Genomic DNA, 18981 nt, shown 5'->3' on the forward strand with positions numbered 1-18981 from the left:
TATAAATCACTCACATCTAAAGTAAAGGTTAATGGTATGTTTTCTCCTACTTTCCCATTATTTTTAGAGGACCTAGAGAAGGATGTCCACTCTCACCCTTCCTCTTTAAATTCTGCATAGAAACCTTGGCCTGTACTATTAGACAACATATGGAGTAATGCATATCAGTTGAATACAAATGCAAATGACATTCTATTTGGAAATGACATTCTTTTGTCTTTTGTTTATTTCGAAACCTCACATTATTATGGCAGTATTGATGCAAATGATAGATGCTTCAGTAAAATAGCAAGATACACTATTGGAACTAATGTCATTTGATGAGATCCAAAGTGGAACTGATGTCATTTGATGAAAATTTGCTTACCCATTAATCCAGGAGTGTCAAACTCAATTTCATTGAGGGCCCCATCAGCATTGCGGTTGCCCTCAGGGGGCCGGGTGGGTGTGGCCAGGGTGGGTGCAGCCTACTGGGTGAGTGTGGATGGAGTGGGTGTGGCCTACTGGGTAGACGTGGCCAGCTCTACATCGTCCACATCAAGAGTGCCTGTGGGGGCCTGGGCAGGAGTGGGACAGATATTAGGGTCTCTGGCAGAAGAGGGTGGGACCAGGGCAAGTGCCAAGGCCTGGTCCACTGGAGGAGCCTCACTGTTCCTCTGAGGCCATGCGGAGGGGCCTGGATGGTGGTGCGGGCTGCCCGGAGCCCTGGGCAGCAGAGGTCAAATGCCCAGCCTGACCCTTGAGCACACGTGGCACCAAGCCCAGCCCCACTTCCTCAAGGCTGCTGCTCAAGTTTCTCCTGGTTCCTCGCTGTTTCCAGACAGTCTTGTGGAGCTAAGACTGAATGCGTTTCAGCATAGATTGCCACCACAAAATTGTACATTGGCTCCCGGCTGGCCTGGGCCAGGGCCAAGGCAGGGGGGACCGTTCCCTCACTGTTTCCAGGATGGCTTCGTGGGCCACATGAAACACTTTGCCAGCTGCATCTGGCCCCTGGGCCTTGTGTTTGACATGTCTGCATTAATCCATTTAATATCAATTCCATATTTGTACCAAATTCAATAAGCATTTAGATATGTGTGTATATCAAAACTCAGTTATATGTAATAGAAATAAAATATAGAGAAAGGTTTCTTCAGATATTAATAGATGGGAATTATTAAACCTTACCCTATGGAGAAAGATGAATGCTGTCAAAATGAATATTATTCCTAGATTAATTCATACTTTGAGAAGAATTCCCATTCATATATCTGGAAAATATTTTCAGAAAATAAATTCTTTGTTTAGAAAGTTTTGATGGGATTCTTTGATTATGAACATATTTTACACAAAATACAATTACCAGTTAATGAGGAAGGATTTGGTTTCTCAAATCTGAAGCTGTATTATCATGCTTACCTATTGTCAAGTATTACATATTGAAAGCCAACAACTGGTATTAATTTTCTGATTTGGGCATTGGATGGACAGGTGTTAGGTTCTATGTACATTAAAACTCTGGAAACAATTGCATTAGTCTGGAAGATATGGTATCTATTGTCCCCCCTCCTCCAAAAAAAAAAGATTTGGGGAAAAAGATAGTGATATTGAAAAATTGGATGAAAGTGGGGATATTGACTATGGCTCAACTGATTGATGAAGTTTTAGCATACACTGCTAAGAGATAAATATTATTTATCAGGTGTGTAAGTGGCACCATTTACAGCTACAATATTTGTTAATGATATTGCTTGGATCAGCAGCATTTTCAGCTTCTGAGACATCTGAAATGCTAGAAAAACTTGTTAAATCCCTTAAAACCAAAAACCTACTATTAGTTTTTTTATAAATATTTGTTATCAATAAATCAATTTGATATGCAGATTCTTGGATAAAAAATTAGAGTTCCTATATTGCCTAGATAATGGGAGATTATATTAACTTCTAAAGCAAGAATGTCAATGGACCTCAAATTACAACTTATACAACCACAAAAAAAAATATTTAGAATGTATTGACTCCACATGCAACAAAAAATAATATTTAGAATTTATTGGACTCCATGAGAAGTCATGGAAAAAAGGACTGTCAAAAATAGAGCCTTAACGGTGCAGTGGTTAAAATGCAGTATTGCAGGCAAACTCTGCCTACAGCCTGGCTTTTGATCCCGACAGGGCTCCAGGTTGATTCATCCTTCCATCCTTCTGAGGTTGGTAAAACGAGGACCCACATTGTTGGGGGCAATATGCAAATAATGCTTACATTGTAAATCGCCCAGAGAGCGATGTAAAATGCTATGGGGCGGTATATAAGCCTAAATGCTATTGCTATTGCTATATGCTCTCATAATAGATCAGCTGCAAAAAGATTATACATCTAGCGTCAGCTTTCTACATACTGCTGTCTACTTCTTTCAACTGAAAGGTGTCAACATGTCATAAAATGTTGAGTGATACTCAGTTACACCCTGTAAATCATTCAGATGTTGTGATCAGGAAATATAGTATGCAGAATCCTGGATTCAATACGATGTAGAAAAGGCATGCCCCACAAGCACTTTTGGGATACCATATCTGCAACATCTAGCAGCTATCTTGTTTCTTATTTTCCATAAATACCTATTATGATTCACTGTAATAACATGCAAAGTGAACATTTAAATACGGTGCATTTACATACAATCTGTTGCATTTACACATAAAAATAATATGTTCAGCAAAACTTGTAACTTTTGTTCCATTCGCACATGGACTGTGATAGAATAAGGTTTTGGATTTGAAGCCCAGAGATGCTATGGGGGATATAAGGGCACCTAGAACTAATTAAACCAAAATGTCTGAACTGTAGATCAGACAGAAAGATAAAAACAAATAAAAAAATTGCAAAAAAAAAAAAAAGAATGGCAAACCACTTTCCTATCACTGCGAAGAAAATCAAGGGTCAAACCTGAATTGAAGGCAACTTTAACTTTTGACTAATAGCAGACAAAATGTGATCCACTGGAGAAGGAAATGGCAAACCACTCCAGTATCTTTGCTATGAAAACCCCATGGACAGTACTAAAAGGCAAAAAGATATGACGCTGGAAGATGAGCCCCTCAGGTCGGAAGGTGTCCAATATGCTACTGGGGAAGAGCAGAGGGTTAGTACTAGTAGCGCCAGAAAGAATGAAGCGACTGAGCCAAAGCCGAAAGGACGCTCAGCTGTGGATATATCTAGTGGTGAAAGGAAAGTCCGATGCTGTAAAGATTTTTTCTCCATAGGAACCTGGAATGTAAGATCCATGAATCAAGGCAAGCTAGACGTAGTCAAAAAAGAGATGACAAGACTGAACATCGACATCTTAGGAATCAGCGAACTAAAATGGACAGGAATGGGTGAATTTAACTCAGATGACCATCAGGTATACTACTGTGGGCAAGAATCCCTCAGAAGAAATGGAGTAGCCTTCATAGTCAATAAAAGAATAGGAAAAGCAATACTGGGATACAATCCCCAAAATGACAGAATGATCTCAATTCGAATCCAAGGCAAACCATTCAATATCACAATAGTCCAAATCTATGCTCCAACCACTGGTGCTGAAGAGGATGAAATTAACCAGTTTTATGAAGCCCTACAGTACCTTATAGAATTAACACCAAAAAATGATGTCCTTATCATCATGGGGGATTGGAATGCTAAGGTAGGAAGCCACAAGATAACCGGAATAACAGGCAAGTTTGGCCTTGGAGTACAAAATGAAGCAGGGCACAGGCTAATAGAATTTTGTCAAGAGAATACAATGGTCATAACAAACACTCTTTTCCAACAACCCAAGAGACGGCTCTACACATGGACATCACCAGACGGTCAACATAGAAATCAGATTGACTACGTGCTCTGCAGCCAAAGATGGAGAAGCTGCATACAGTCAATAAAAACAAGACCAGGAGCTGACTGTGGCTCAGATCATGAGCTTCTCGTTGCAAAATTTAGGCTTAAATTGAAAAAAGTAGGGAAAAGCACTAGGCCACTCAGGTATGAACTAAATCATATTCCTGATGAATATACAGTAGAGGTGACAAATAGATTTAAGGAACTGGATCTGATAGACAGAGTGCCTGAAGAACTATGGATGGAAGTTCGCAACATTGTACAAGAGGTAGCAACTAAAACCATCCCAAAGAAAAAGAAATGCAAGAAAGCAAAATGGCTGTCTGAGGAAGCTTTGCAAATAGCTGAGGAAAGAAGGGAAGCGAAAGGCAAAGGAGAAAGAGAAAGATACACCCAATTGAATGCAGAATTCCAGAGAGTATCTAGAAGAGATAGCCTTCTTAAATGAACAGTGCAAAGAAATAGAAGAAAACAACAGAATAGGGAGGACCAGAGATCTCTTCAAGAAAATTGGAGATATGAAGGGAACGTTTCATGCAAAGATGGGCATGATAAAGGACCAAAATGGCAGAGACCTAACAGAGGCAGAAGAGATTAAGAAGAGATGGCAAAACTACACAGAAGAACTATACAAGAATGAGCTTAACATCCCAGATAACCACAATGAGCTGGTCACTGACCTCGAACCAGACATCCTAGAATGTGAAGTGAAATGGGCCTTAGAAAATCTGAGCAACAACAAAGCTAGTGGAGGTGACAGTATTCCAGCTGAGCTATTCAAAATCTTAAAAGACGATGCAGTAAAAGTGCTACACTCAATTTGCCAGCAAATTTGGAAAACTCAACAGTGGCCACAGGATTGGAAAAGGTCAGTTTACATTCCAATTCCAAAGAAAGGCAATGCCAAAGAATGTTCAAACTATCGCACCATTGCACTCATTTCACATGCTAGTAAAGTTATGCTTAAAATCCTACAAGCTAGACTCCAGCAGTATGTGGATCGAGAACTACCAGAAGTACAGGCAGGATTTCGAAGAGGCAGAGGAACTAGAGATCAAATTGCCAACATACGCTGGATCATGGAGAAAGCTAGGGAGTTCCAGAAAAACATCTACTTCTGCTTCATTGACTATGCAAAAGCCTTTGATTGTGTGGATCACAACAAATTGTGGCAAGTTCTTAAAGAGATGGGAGTACCAGACCATCTCATTTGTCTCTTGAGAAACTTATATGCGGGTCAAGAAGCAACAGTGAGAACTGGACACGGAACCACTGATTGGTTCAAAATTGGAAAAGGAGTCCGGCAAGGCTGTATACTGTCGCCCCGCCTATTTAACTTATATGCAGAGCACATCATGAGAAAGGCAGGGCTAGATGAATCAAACGTTGGAATTAAGATTGCCGGGAGAAATATCAACAACCTAAGATATGCAGATGATACCACTCTAATGGCAGAAAGTGAAGAGGAACTAAAGAGCCTCTTGATGCGGGTGAAGAAGGAGAGTGCAAAAGTTGGCTTGAAACTCAACATTAAGAAAACCAAAATCATGGCATCCGGCCCTCTCAATTCCTGGCAAATAGATGGGGAAGAAATGGAGGTAGTGACAGATTTTATTTTTCTGGGCTCAAAGATCACCTCAGATGGGGGCTGCAGCCAAGAAATTAAAAGACGCTTGCTCCTGGGGAGGAAAGCTATGGCAAATCTAGACAGCATACTAAAAAGCAGAGACATCACCCTGCCAACAAAAGTGCGTATAGTCCAGGCCATGGTTTTCCCAGTTGCAATGTATGGCTGTGAAAGTTGGACCATAAGAAAGGCTGAGCGCAAAAGAATTGAGGCCTTTGAACTATGGTGCTGGAGAAGACTCCTGCGAGTCCCTTGGACTGCAAGGCGTTCAAACCGGTCAGTCCTAGAAGAGATCAACCCCGACTGCTCTTTAGAAGGCCAGATCCTGAAGTTGAAACTCAAATACTTTGGCCACCTAATGAGAAGGAAGGACTCACTGGAGAAGGGCCTAATGCTGGGAAAGATTGAGGGCAATAGAAGAAGGGGACGACAGAGAATGAGATGGCTGGATGGAGTCACTGAAGCAGTAGGTGAGAACTTAAATGGACTCCAGAAGATGGTAGAGGACAGGAAGACCTGGAGGAACGTTGTCCATGGGGTCGCGATGGGTCGGACACGATTTCGCAATTAACAACAACAACAATAGCAGATTTCAGATATGTATGTTGTTGCTAGCAGTTCAGACTCCTTAGTTCTACATTTTCTTTGTGAAGCTTCCTTTTATCACCCTTTTTACCAGAGCAAGGCAATTCCCAGGCTGCAGTTGACTCATGTCTTTGGACTTTTTGGTCAGACACAGTGTAACGTTGGCAACAGCAAATTAACTTTGTCTGCCATTTCATCATCAGTCAGAGATGCTATTGAGGCTGTTCAACGTGGGAGTATAAGAAGTTGTGGAAGTCAAAAGAAACCTTTTCCTGACTCCTCTGATTTACATACCTAGAAAGAATTTAGTTCATCCTTTGGTATTGTGATTTTTAAAATTAATGTTCTAGATCAGGAGCGTCAAACTACCGGCCCATGGGCCGGTTGCATCATACGGAGACCGTGCCTGCCCCAGCTCCAGCAATGCAAACAATGTCGTGATATGTCACGCCATGTCACGTGATGTGGCGAGTTTGACACCTATGTTCTAGATCCAACTCTAAGGCAATTCTGGCTCCGGCGTTTTTATTATAAGGAAAAATAAGTACGTTCAAGTGAGACCTTCAACAAATTGTCCAGGTATATTCACACCTTTGAAAAAGGAATGCTATTGCATGGGAACATACTGTACCTATCCAGCTATGTGCTCCTCCAAAATGCATAATTTCATCCTTCATCTTCCTCATTTTTTTCTTTCCAAATGATACTCAGCATTCCTTGGCTTCTAATCAAGTATCTTTTTTTGGAGAGGACTACTCCCTCAATTTCCACCTCTATATCAATAGCTAGAAAGCAGCAGTGAACAATATCAATTCTTCTGAACTGCAGAATGCAGTTAGAAGAGTGGATCCATCTGGCACAATATCTATTACTTACTATTCCTGGACTGCATTGTTATATCTCCCAGCCCCCTACCCCCAAGTTTAAAGAACTATGGATTTCCTTAAGTGCAGTGCTGTGATGGATTGATTTGTCAGGACTCTTTAGAGCCAACTTAGACTTTTTCCCATGTTCCTTTTAAATTTACATATGTGCACTTCTGAAATAATGATCTGGTTTGCCTTTGTCACAGAGACTTTAAAAGATACAAGAGCTGTGCAATTTAAAGGTACTTCCATGTTGTTACTGCTTCCAGTCTTCAATCCTTCAAAAGCAATGTGAAACTGACCTTCAATTATCCTCACACCCCAACAGTTAACCTAGAGAACCAAGCTAAGGCAAGAGGAAAAGAACTCTGAAGAGCAGGATGAAGTCAGAGTTCCCACCAGTGAAAAAACTACCTGCCTAGAAGCCCAGTGGAGCTGTAGTTATTCAAGAGAAAATGCATATAAAGCCACAGAGCTAATAGTAAATTGACTTTGCTCCCAAACCTTCTCAGAAAAAATACAAATAAATAAAGACAAATAAAATAACAGTGGTCAGCAACCTGAAGAGAAAGAGGTCATGATCTCAGCAGACTTTAGGGGGCCAATAAGAGGTAGATAGATCTCTGGCCCTAATTATATAACCCCCAGACTTGAGACCAAGGAATTCTTAGTCCTATGGCAAGTTTTATATCTGAAGAATAACATTTTCATACTGGAACTAAAAATAATTCTAAGTTGTCTCCATAGCAGGCTGGGGATAAGACAGAGTTGACATCATGAAGACATGTTCCTTAAAAATGATGAGTGGATTTACTACATGCTTGATAAGGAGGGAGATGAAGAATAGCCATACAATACAGTTCTACTTTATGCAAGTCTTGGTCTTTCTTTCTTCAAACATTATTTTAAGCTAGTCCATTAAATAGTTACATGGAAGACAGAATGAATGTGATGTCCACATCTCACAGTACTACTGATGACCCCAAAGCATAGTATTACCATGGACAAATTTGGATAGCATTCTTAGGAATACTTATGAGAGCTCATCTGGAAAAGATAAAAAAAAAAAAGGCAAGAGCGAGACAATATTTGCCTCCCTGTGTGCAGTTCACAGCCTGCCTTCTCTTTGACCATATGGTGTTCTGGCTGGCACTTTGACATCTGAACAAATAGGAATTCAAGTACAGGGCAGAATAAGAATGCAGCATTTTATTCTACTGCCTGAATTGCACCATGGAGGTGTGTTTGTAGAAACTTGGTGAAATGGCTCTGTTGATGGCATTATCAACCAATGCACTAGACTAAAATGTGGTTGGCTAATTTGTGGTTCAGTATATATGTGCAAACCCAGATAATTGCATTAATAGTAAACCATAGTTTAATTAAGTATGGGTTACTGTGCATACAAACCATGTTCTTCATTTATGTAATAGGTTAAGACTTTAATAACTAAGTCATGCTGAGTATCAACTGAATGACTATATGTATTTGGAATCTAGAGCACAGGGAAAGGGAAAAGCAGTTGGATGGGAAAGTATGAAATTTTTGTTCTTTCAATTGTGACAGATGTCCCCAGGAAACAGCCACTGGGGTTTTGTTATATGCAAATAACAGAAATATGTAGTTTGGTATGAGGTTTATTTGCAGTTATAGCTTTTTGTATAGGCTGGCAATTTCCCACAATTATAGAATGATGCTCGCCTGAAACTGGGTTTTGACCTTTTGTTAGGAACAGAAAATAAAGGTTAACTAATGCCTTCTGAGCTGATTTTTTTGGCTTCTTGAGTGTGAAAGTATCATAGGGACACTCATTCCTATTTTAGGTTGTTTATAGACAATTTACTAGGCACCTATGGTTATCTTAACATTCAGAGAAAAAGATGACATGCTAGCTGGTTAGAATACTTCTAAATATAACTTAGTTTTGAGATTCAGGGTAGAACGTTCTTTTTCTCTCTGAACAGTACAAGGTTCATCAGATTCATGCCCATATATGCTCCAGAAGTTTTATGGTTTGAACCAATTGATAACTAAAATGTTAAGCTTAGACAAATAGTACAAGGTTCATCAGATTCATGCCCATATTTGCTCCAGAGGTTTTATGGTTTGAACCAATTGATAAATAAAATTTTAAGCTTAGACAAATTAAGCTGGCCATAAATCCAACAGAGATTACTTGAAATAAGGAACAAAAATATATGCCTACTCCAATCTGTAGAATCTGCTTTATCTTCTACTTTGACAGCTAATTGCTTGTACTGAAAAAGGTGTCGATATTAAGTGATAATGCGTTGAGACGTATTAGAAACCAGTAGGGATGTTGCTTGGTAAATGTACATTGGCCAGGAGATCTAAGAAGTCGCCCTCTTTTTCAGCTGTAGAGCTCATTATGATCTAGATGTTGTCTTTCAACTCAACCCACCTGATTACAGTCTTTTATTATGTATGTTGTAGATGACTTTGTTTTTTCTTCAGCTACTGGGTCTTTGGTTTAATTTAGAGGTTTAGTTGCTTTGTGTGCTATGGTGATGCTGTGTGCTTGTAGTAGTTTGTTACTTGTTTTCTGAGATGTTTTTAATGTGTTAGTGTTATCTTTTTTTCATAGCTTGTGTTGGTTGTGCTATAGAGGCTTAATGGTCAGGCACTCAATTCCTTATTTCCAGCAACTGCTATTCAGAGATATAATGTCTCTGAACTTGGCAATGCCATTTATAACTATCATGACTACTAACTGTTGATAGATCCTCCACTAATTTATCTAATCCCACTTTTAAAGTCTAGCTTTTGTAGGACAGACATAGGGTTGACTGTTGGCAGAGGAATCAAATTATTTCGAATAAAGAGAAATTAACATGAATTAAAAATAAGTGGCTGTGCAACAGTTTAGAAGATAGCTACATGCATATTGAATCTCATCTTAAACTGTTTTCCTTGCTGCTATTAAAGCATAACTTTGTACAGTATCAACATTTATCTTACATATTTCTAGTACTATTTTTCTACACTAATTACCTACTGTATGCAAAATAATCCACATGGCTCTGAATTTAATCACAAGATTGCATTCCCTTAAGGCAATAAAATCTAGTTGATATGTTCAAGACTTCAAATTACAATGATAGAAGCTCAAATAATCAAGTGCTAATAAAACTGTCTCAGGTATTATTTCTGCTTCTTTATAACTGGCGTATATCTGTGTAAGCAATAGCATATAACTGGGGAGAATAAAAAAATAATGTCATTAAAGTTTCAGTCTTGATCAGGTTCATACCACTCAGGACTGATTTTAGAGCATCTTCAGAAGACCAGCCTTTTCTTCACCAAGCTTACCAACTTCTTATTTGAAATGGAACAAATTGACAAATTTGTATGAAATATTAAAGTGATCAGGATGCTATGGGCACCTCTGATACCATTATGTCCATACAGAATCTATAACTGAATTTTCTGGCTGAGATGTCTTAACCACCCTCTGCCAATCTGTAGGTCAGTAACAGAATACTCTACATTCATTTTTATGCTGAAAATTAAACCCCTTCCAATTCCAAAAAATCAAATATAATAAAGGTTACTAAGGTACAAGTTTTGCCTCTGGCTTCCTGTTCCTGGCAAGCTGGAAAGAGCAGGAAGATGAAGTATGCCAGATGTCCCCTCCAAAGACCTGTTTGGACTATTCATTTAAAACCAGCATTGCATTGCAGTGCTGCTGCTTCTGCCGAGACAATTGTAGCTTAGAAATTCTCTATTTGCACAAAGTCTTGTAACTGCAGCAGTAAGAAGTTAAATTTAAGCACAATATCTGCACAGATATCAGATGATTGCTTATGTAAGCAAATTGGTAGCATCTTATAGAAATGCTCTCAGCCTTGAGAAAATTATTATAAAATGGGAGCTAGTGTATTAATAGCAGTTAAGGGTTGGACTGGTACTGGAAAGGTTTAGATTCTAGTCCACACTTAGCACAGAAGCTGGGTGTGGGCAGTTTGGGGGCCAGTCCCCTTTTTCTCAGCCCAATCTATTTTACAGGGTGTTGTCATACGGAAAAATATGAGGGCAGAGTACAGAGTATGCCGTGTTGAATTCCTGAAAACAAGGCAACAAACAAATAAAGTTACTTATATAGAATGTCAGTTCTCTTAACAGTTTCAATTGCATTGTGCATTCTGGAACGACATAATGAAACATGAGCATGAAAAGCCTTTCCTTATGGAAGAATATAGAGAACCTCTGGGATCAAGTGATTTGTTCTCCCCATATGGTGAAGAGCTATGTGGTGTCATAACAAACTTGGCCCTTGTAGCCTTCCTACTGCTGCTTTCAGATGTGTTAATCCATCTGTTACTAACAAGCCCGTGGAAAAGAAAAGGAATAAACAGGATTTTTTTTTCTCTTTCTCCCTAGAGACAGAAAAAGAAGAAAGTCAGCTCAGCATATCAGTTTACTGTAAGATGATCTAAAAGACCAGATTTATAACAGTAGAGAGTTTGACCACTGGCCAACTAGCTTTGTTTCCCACAGTTCAGCATTACAGAACAGAATTTCAGACTAAGTAAGATAGCAATCCTCACTCAAAGAGGCCTGATGCTGAACAGTGTTTTAACATGTGTTAAAAGAGATCTGTCTTTATCTTAGCTTGAGAAAGCTATATATTTTGTTATACTCTGACTCTGGATATCCTTCCCTATATAATGTAAAAAACAAAATAAGTGACATGAGGTAATTTATTTGGATTTGTTACTCAAAAGATGTTCAGAGATGTCCACTTTCTCAATTTGTCAAAGGGTTCTACAGTGCTTCAGCCATTAAGTGGAAGCTAATTCTTGGCCACAATGTCTAAATCTTTCATTAAGATTGAACTACTTGTGTATTTGCATAGTAATTAAAAAATCCTGCTCCAGAGTAAAGGTTTTATGTTGTGAGAGAAATGTAAATCCTCCATAGCATTCAAATTATCTATGAGGAAAACATTGTATATTTTATTTATTTTTTCTAAAATTACTTATTTCTTATTATAGCAATATTTAGAACATGCAATTATGAACTCCATTAATAACCCATATAGAACCTTTGATTCCTAATCTGCAAAAAATTACTCCTGTGTCCTTTAATATACACAGAGAATAACTGTTCACCAACAAATAAAGCAGTCTAGTCCATGTTGGTGCCCCCTAGATGTGTTGGGGGCACCAAATCCTTAATGCCCAGTCACCAGGCTAGATAAGATTGAAATAAAGAGAAACATGCCATAAATCTATGCAAGTCTAAAGCTTTCTGGAGTGTTTCCTATGCAAGAATCAAAGAGCTTGTGACTCACCAAAGTAAAGATCATTTACTAACCTCTGGATACTAAAAGTTTAAAGAACATATTATTACCACTGCTTCCTGAAATGGCAAAATCAAGCCACTTGTTAGCTATAATACATGGCATACATAACACATAACATACATAGCTCCAGTTCAGCTTGGCGAATTACAAGTTCTGAAAAGCAAATGTATGGTCTACTTTGCTTCCTGCTTGTTTCCTTTTGTTTTCACCAACTTTCAAGTTCAAGATGCTTCCTAATGATCTCTAGGATGAGACAGAAAAATGATCTTCAAGAAAGATCATTCTGCTGAAACACCATAATGTCTGTTATTATTGTCCTAACCCTCTTTCCAATCAGCCAGCAAAAAAATAAATAAATAAACTGGCATGCATATTTTTTAAGTCCCCCTTCTCATAAACACTTGAGTTGAGACAGGTTGTTAGCAAGAACTGATTTTGAAATTATCTTCCCAGTTCCTGTTAACTAGTGTTGTTACTTTACATTTGTGTAATATACCAAATCATCGGTAAGCCTCTGTCTTTGGTTAAAGAGCTGTGGGAATGGGAAGATGTGTAGCGAAACTGGAAGGTGTGATCCCTTTCACCAAGTATGGTAACTTAGCATATTATGCAAACATGGCAATAAGTCAAAGTAAAATAGAGCTGTAATGAGATAAGCTTTCCAAAATATGTTAACATTCTAGCAGATTTTAGAGAAATAAAGGGAAAACATTTTTACATACTGTATTTCTGATAAATGCTGAGATTTTAATGTGCTTTTGGAAGAAGTCAACCAAATTGTATTCCTTGTATCATGCTTAAGGGGAAAAAGCCCATACCATCTGCAAAGAAGTTATTCTTCCTATCCCTCTGCCAAATTTTACTTGGTGACAGCTGCATCCACTCACCCACTTGCTGGTAGAACTTTGCAGGTCTAGGCATCTATATCTGAGCCAAAGTATACAGCCCATTTCTTTTTCATCATTCGGTGTATGCATCGATTGTTGTATTCTCATTATATGTTTTCCCTTGGTTAACTCAAACATGATTTATTCAGTTAATCTGATTTCAAACAGCACTAGCCACACCAGAAGAGATTGTACAACATTTAAAATGAGGCTAATTTGTGGCTCAACGTATAACGCAAAGACAGCCTAAATATATAGGTATGAGAGAAAGAGAAAACATGAAAAAGATATTCAAGAATTGCAATAATATTTTCAGGGATTAAATGTACAAATTTGAGGTGTGATCAAAACCAGACATTTCAGGTGCCATAGTCTAAGCAATATCAATTAGTGAGAGTGAAGGTTCTTTCTCCAAATTTGGCAGCTTGCTGGCCATTCCTTGAAATTAAAGATGAGCCTGTCCTGTTGGGGCTAACTTGTTAAGCTTGTGGTCAGTCTGATAGATATCATAAGGAAGAAAGAAAATATATAAACATTATGTTCAACCAATCACTAACTAATGGTTTAACAAACCATGGATATGGTTTTATCCCAGTTTTTAAAGTTTTCATTGAATTATTAACATGTGGGATGAATTCTAACTATGTTAGAGTAACATATGGTTGGCAAGTTTGTGCCTCAGAATATATATATTGACAACATATTCTGTGCCTCAAGCAAAAAAACATAAGCTGTCCTTAGATATTTTTTTTAGCTTATTCCATTTGGACTTGTGTTCCTAGTCTACCACCTGAAGTCTCTGCTTCATTATGCTTATGGACAGAACCAGCCTTGCTTGTTGCAAGTTAAGGTTCTTGTTTCCCCAAGGGATCTCTTAGTACTGGGTAGATTCAGCTCCTCTCCATCTACATTTATACTTATTGCTGATCTAGCCTCACCTCTCAAGGAACATAACACAAAGCCTGGGTTTACGTAAAAAGCTAGGTAAAATTGTATAGTTAATAAGCTACTGTATGGTGACTGTTTTGAAAGAATTTAGTCAACTGTGATTTACGTAATTGTCATAGATAAACAAAATATGATTTGGTACATTTATAAACATAGTATAGAGCTTACCTCCCATCATTCCTTGTTAGGTGGCTTGACATATAGCCTGGGCTTGAACAAAACGCTACTCTAAAATGCATTTGTCTATTGGTATGAACCCAGACCATGTGGCAGCTTATTTTCAGGTGGTGTGAAAATGCAAGCTATTTAGTAAACCATAAATCTATAATAAACATATTGTAGAATCATATGGGTACTTATCTCACTTTTTCCTAGACTTCGAAAGGATTGGGAATGGTATTATCACTCTACTCCATGTTTTTTTAAACAATGGGATTCACATGAAATGCTAAACCTCAAACAATTAAAACACATTTTGGCTTTGCATACTATGTAAACACATCCCTTATAGTGTTTTGATGTTAGCTGCTGTAAAAGACAAAGAGAGTAAAATAGTGGTTGGATTTGTTTAATAATAGTTTATTAAATGTTTAATAATAGTTTATTAAATGTCAGAATAGATATTTGCACATTTAGCATGCCCAACATGCTAAACTATAAACCATGCCTTAACAAATCCTAATCATTGGGTTAACTCATGCCACCAATCCATATTGTGATTTGTTTGATTCTGATCTAGAGTGACATATAAACCTAGTTTTGTGGTTTTCAAATTATACTTTAAAGCTTACCATTGTGGCACAAGACTATTCAAGCTTGTAGAATAATTCATCATTAAAGTAAATGATGGCTTTCATAAATTCAGCAATTGTGGGTTGACTTTCTCTATTTTATCTCTTGCAGCAACCAAGCTCTCAGATATCACTTGCACAGCCACAGAAGCATTAAGACTGGACTCCCAATATTAGAAAACTAGAACAGAAACAGTTTTGGGGCTTCAGCCCAACCTAACAGGGAACAACTTTCACTTCCCTACATGAGACAGTTATCTCCAACTTCAAGAAACTAAAAAACTGCTCTGTGACAGCATTTACTCATGTTAATAACATGGTATCATTTTGACTTTACATAGTAAATGAACTTAATCATTGTGATTGACCCAATAAACATGATGAAACAAATATGATTTAGTAGGAAGTGTAAATCCATTCAGTTTTATTCGGTAAAACTTTAGGAAAATATTTGTGACTACAAAAAGCAATAAATATATAAATGCAGCTCAGTAAACTTGATTACATTGATCAAGTTTATGAAAAACAGGATATAGGTTGCATCTTACTATGGAAAAGCAATCTTTTCCTTTTGACTTTCTGACTAGGTTTTCACATTGCAACCCCCCCCCCCCTAAAATATGGTGTTTTAATTTAGCAAACTATAATTCTAGCCATAGTTTACAGCTAGCATTACTCCACCTCCCCTTATACCAATGCACCTTTCCCAAAGAGCAACTTACATCCGTTGACTGTTCCTTTGGCATAAATTTCTTGGTCTCCTTTTCAGAGTAGCTGAGTGTTTCCTCTCGACTGCACTTGCCACTCAATTGCTTGTCAGTTTTATCTCTCTGCTCGAGGTCTACCGGAATGCTCCCATCTGTATCAGATGCATCTAGTTCTTTTTCTAGCTCCTCCATCTCCTCTGGAGACAAAGTGGATAATAAGTTGTCAATATCTGGATCTTCACTGACTTGCCGTCGGTATTTTGCTACTTTAGACATCTTGGCAGGTTGCACGAGTACACTGTTATATGTGTATCTATATGTATTTGTGTATATATTAAAAAGCAAGCTTAAAAAAAAGTTGGGATTTCTGCAAAACCAAGTTCTTTTTTCTGGTACTGTAGTGGTGTTGAAATGTTATGTGTAAGAAACCAAACCCCCTTTACAGCTTGGATTATAATGACTATGCAGATGTAGAGAAACTGACCAATGAAAAGTAACAACAGTTTAGCCAAGCAGAGCAAAGCCAATCATACAAGACAAGAGGTGGAGCTGATGTCTATCAGAGGAGTTTGAAACTTGAGGACATTCCAGGGAATCTTGAAGTACTGCATGACCAAATTTAGTCTTGAACTTTTAGGTTTTTCAAGGCAATGAAAGAAGAGAAACTTGCATATTTTCTAAAAAGAAAAGCAAAACAAAATTCACTAAGCTGCTGGCTGGCTGCATGGATGCAGAAATGAAAAAAAAATCTTTAAGTATGTATATCAACTGCTCACACATCTACAAACAAATGCATCTCCTTGTTGGCATACAGTGTCTTATTTCACTTCTCTCAATACTAATACAGTATGTAAAATCAGAATATGCCTGAAGCTTTCTTAATTTAATAAAATATTCAGTTGTTGAAAGCAGCATGATTTCTACTTCTCCATTGAAAATGCATGAGTTTTCAGTTTGATATTTCTTTTGAATCTCACACAAACAAATGATAGAAAATTATAGTTATTATACACTTTTAATGTATAAGTCATTAAACAAGTCCCCAACCCTCATCAACATGTAGTTTAAAATTAGATAGAAAGCCCATCAGATTTTCTTTGGAATACATTTGCATAGAGTTGGATTGCCCATCTACAGTTGCTAGGGAGTAGAGAGCGGAGTACAATAGGATGCATCTTCCATTTTAATCTGGGAGATTTTCAGTAAAAACAGTTTAGATTTTTCAGTCCTTCTCTGAAATGTCCTCTGAAAATGTTACATTGCTAGCAAAATATAGGGACAGTAGGAATGGTGGTTTCTGAGTAGTTCTGGAACTATTACTGGAAAGTTTTTCTTCCTCAGTTTTTATTTCAAAAGCTCACTAAATGCTACAGTAGTATTATTGGAAATTGACAGGTTTTAAATTAATTTAAATTTTATTTCACAAAATGGTATTCTACCAAGGTATTAAACAAGTACTCCATTCATAAGCCTTCCAGGTTGGGAAATTCTGACCAAATATTTCATATCTTTTATTATGCAAAGAATATGCAAAGAATGTGCTTTTTCTGCGACTCACCTCCATCTTCTTTTGCCTGCTTTGTAACAACTAGTATTCATGTTGGAAGGTCAAATCTAGAAATGATGCTGAAAAACTAATACTTGCTTCATTGTTTGACATTTGCATTATGTTTTTTATTCAGATTAGCGTTTTCCAGATCTGTTCAACTTCAAGTTGAGCTTGCCAATAGCATGTTGGAGATGCTTGGGGATGGTTGGTCTGCATTATAATTTGCAGCATAATTTATTGCAGTATATCTTAATGATATTTGAAGGAAATAATAGACTGATGTCAAAATAGAAAAACGTGATTCCAAAAATGCTACTTATGTAATCAATGACATGGATTATGTCATTAAGAAACAATATTGTAGAAACATATCAAATTATCACTGTATTAATGCATATTTATACTATTTAAAATGTTTTATCAAATTGCACATTATCAGGCCTTGTGAATTTTAGTGCAATCTAATAACTGCCAAAGCAAAGTCAAAATACATTCTTTTTTACCTAGGTTTTTCTCCCATCCCCCTCAGACCTTTCCTAAACCTAACTTTTACAAAGAATGCCCTCCATCTACTGACAGTAACTATTATTACACAACATGTACAATGTTATTATATGATGTAAATGTAGTGCAATATTTCAACTTTGTGTTATGTAGTGTAAATAAAAGCCTCACTGGCCTTCAGTCCTCTACTTTTGTTGAACTAGATAGATATTTGATATGTGTTGTTATTTTGCTTTTAGGTTCAACACAATGCTAAGAAGGAAATGTGGTAATACAGTTTGTATCTTTTCTTGACAAAAACATCAGTCCAGTAGCAATTTTTCTTTTCTTTTTATTAAATAGCATAGGTCTTCTTGAGCTGCAGCTTATTACATCAGATGCATGAAGTGGCTTGATTGATGTAAGATTTAAATTGGAGTGAGGAGGGGGAAATTGTTAAATAATAAGGTAGATGCAATTCATCTCATATACAATCTGCATAACCAACCTCAGATGGTCCTCTACTTACAACAGTTCATTTAATGACCATTCAAAGTTACAATGGCACTGAAAAAAGTGAGTTATGACCAATTTTCACTTATAACTGTTGAACGTTCCCATGGTCATGTGATCAAAATTCAGATGCTTGACAACTGATTCATATTTATGACGGCTGCAGTGACCTGAGGTCATGTGATCCCCTTTTGCAACCTTCTGACAAGCTAGATTCACTTAACAACCATGTTACTAAATTAACAACAGCAGTGATTCACTTAACAACTGTGGCAAGAAAGGTCATAAAATGAGGCAAAACTCATTTAACAAATGGCTTACTTAGCAACAGAAATTTTGGACTCAATTATGGTTGTATGTTGAGGACTACCTGTACTTTCCCTTCCTCCTTACCTCACTCCATTTAAATCTTAATGAAATTTGTTAATAAGAGACACTACCAGAAAAGATGCTACTCTTGGTTTTTTTGCCATCATGCACTACATTGGCTCTCTTTCTACAACAGGGGTGTCAAACTGCCGGCCCATGGGCCGGATGCGTCATGCCAAAACCACAGCCACCCCATTGCTGGCAATGGAAAAAAAGTCGCGATACATCGTGACACATCACATGACATTGCGAGTTTGATTTCCGTTCTACGATATAGTCTTGATTCAATTGATATGCATGATCTCCAAAATAAAGCCTTTGTGACAGAAGTAGAAAATTTTGCACACATCCATGCTCAGGAGGAAAGCTCTTTCCCTGGTTCTCTGCTGTTCAGTCCTTGTTTTGGCATGCAAAGGGTAGTCTAATCCTATTCAGTCATAAAAGATCCAATCACTAGATGCCTCCTAGGCTC

At 37.6% G+C, this 18981-nt stretch overlaps 1 protein-coding gene across 1 annotated transcript in view; it reads right to left on the minus strand.

Moving 5' to 3' along the window:
* LMOD1 (leiomodin 1) overlaps positions 1 to 16027 on the minus strand; it is a 28672-nt gene extending 12645 nt beyond the window's left edge. Inside the window, exon 1 of the mRNA XM_039319079.1 lies at positions 15611 to 16027. Coding sequence (XP_039175013.1) covers positions 15611 to 15871 — 261 coding nt within the window. The 5' untranslated portion in view covers positions 15872 to 16027. The remainder of the gene's footprint in view (positions 1 to 15610) is intronic.
* Positions 16028 to 18981: the final 2954 nt, after the last annotated feature.

The sequence above is a fragment of the Crotalus tigris genome, unplaced genomic scaffold, assembly GCF_016545835.1.
Source record: "Crotalus tigris isolate CLP2741 ecotype Arizona unplaced genomic scaffold, ASM1654583v1 scf7180000022411.5474196:2289641, whole genome shotgun sequence".
NCBI classification, from domain to species: domain Eukaryota; kingdom Metazoa; phylum Chordata; class Lepidosauria; order Squamata; family Viperidae; genus Crotalus; species Crotalus tigris.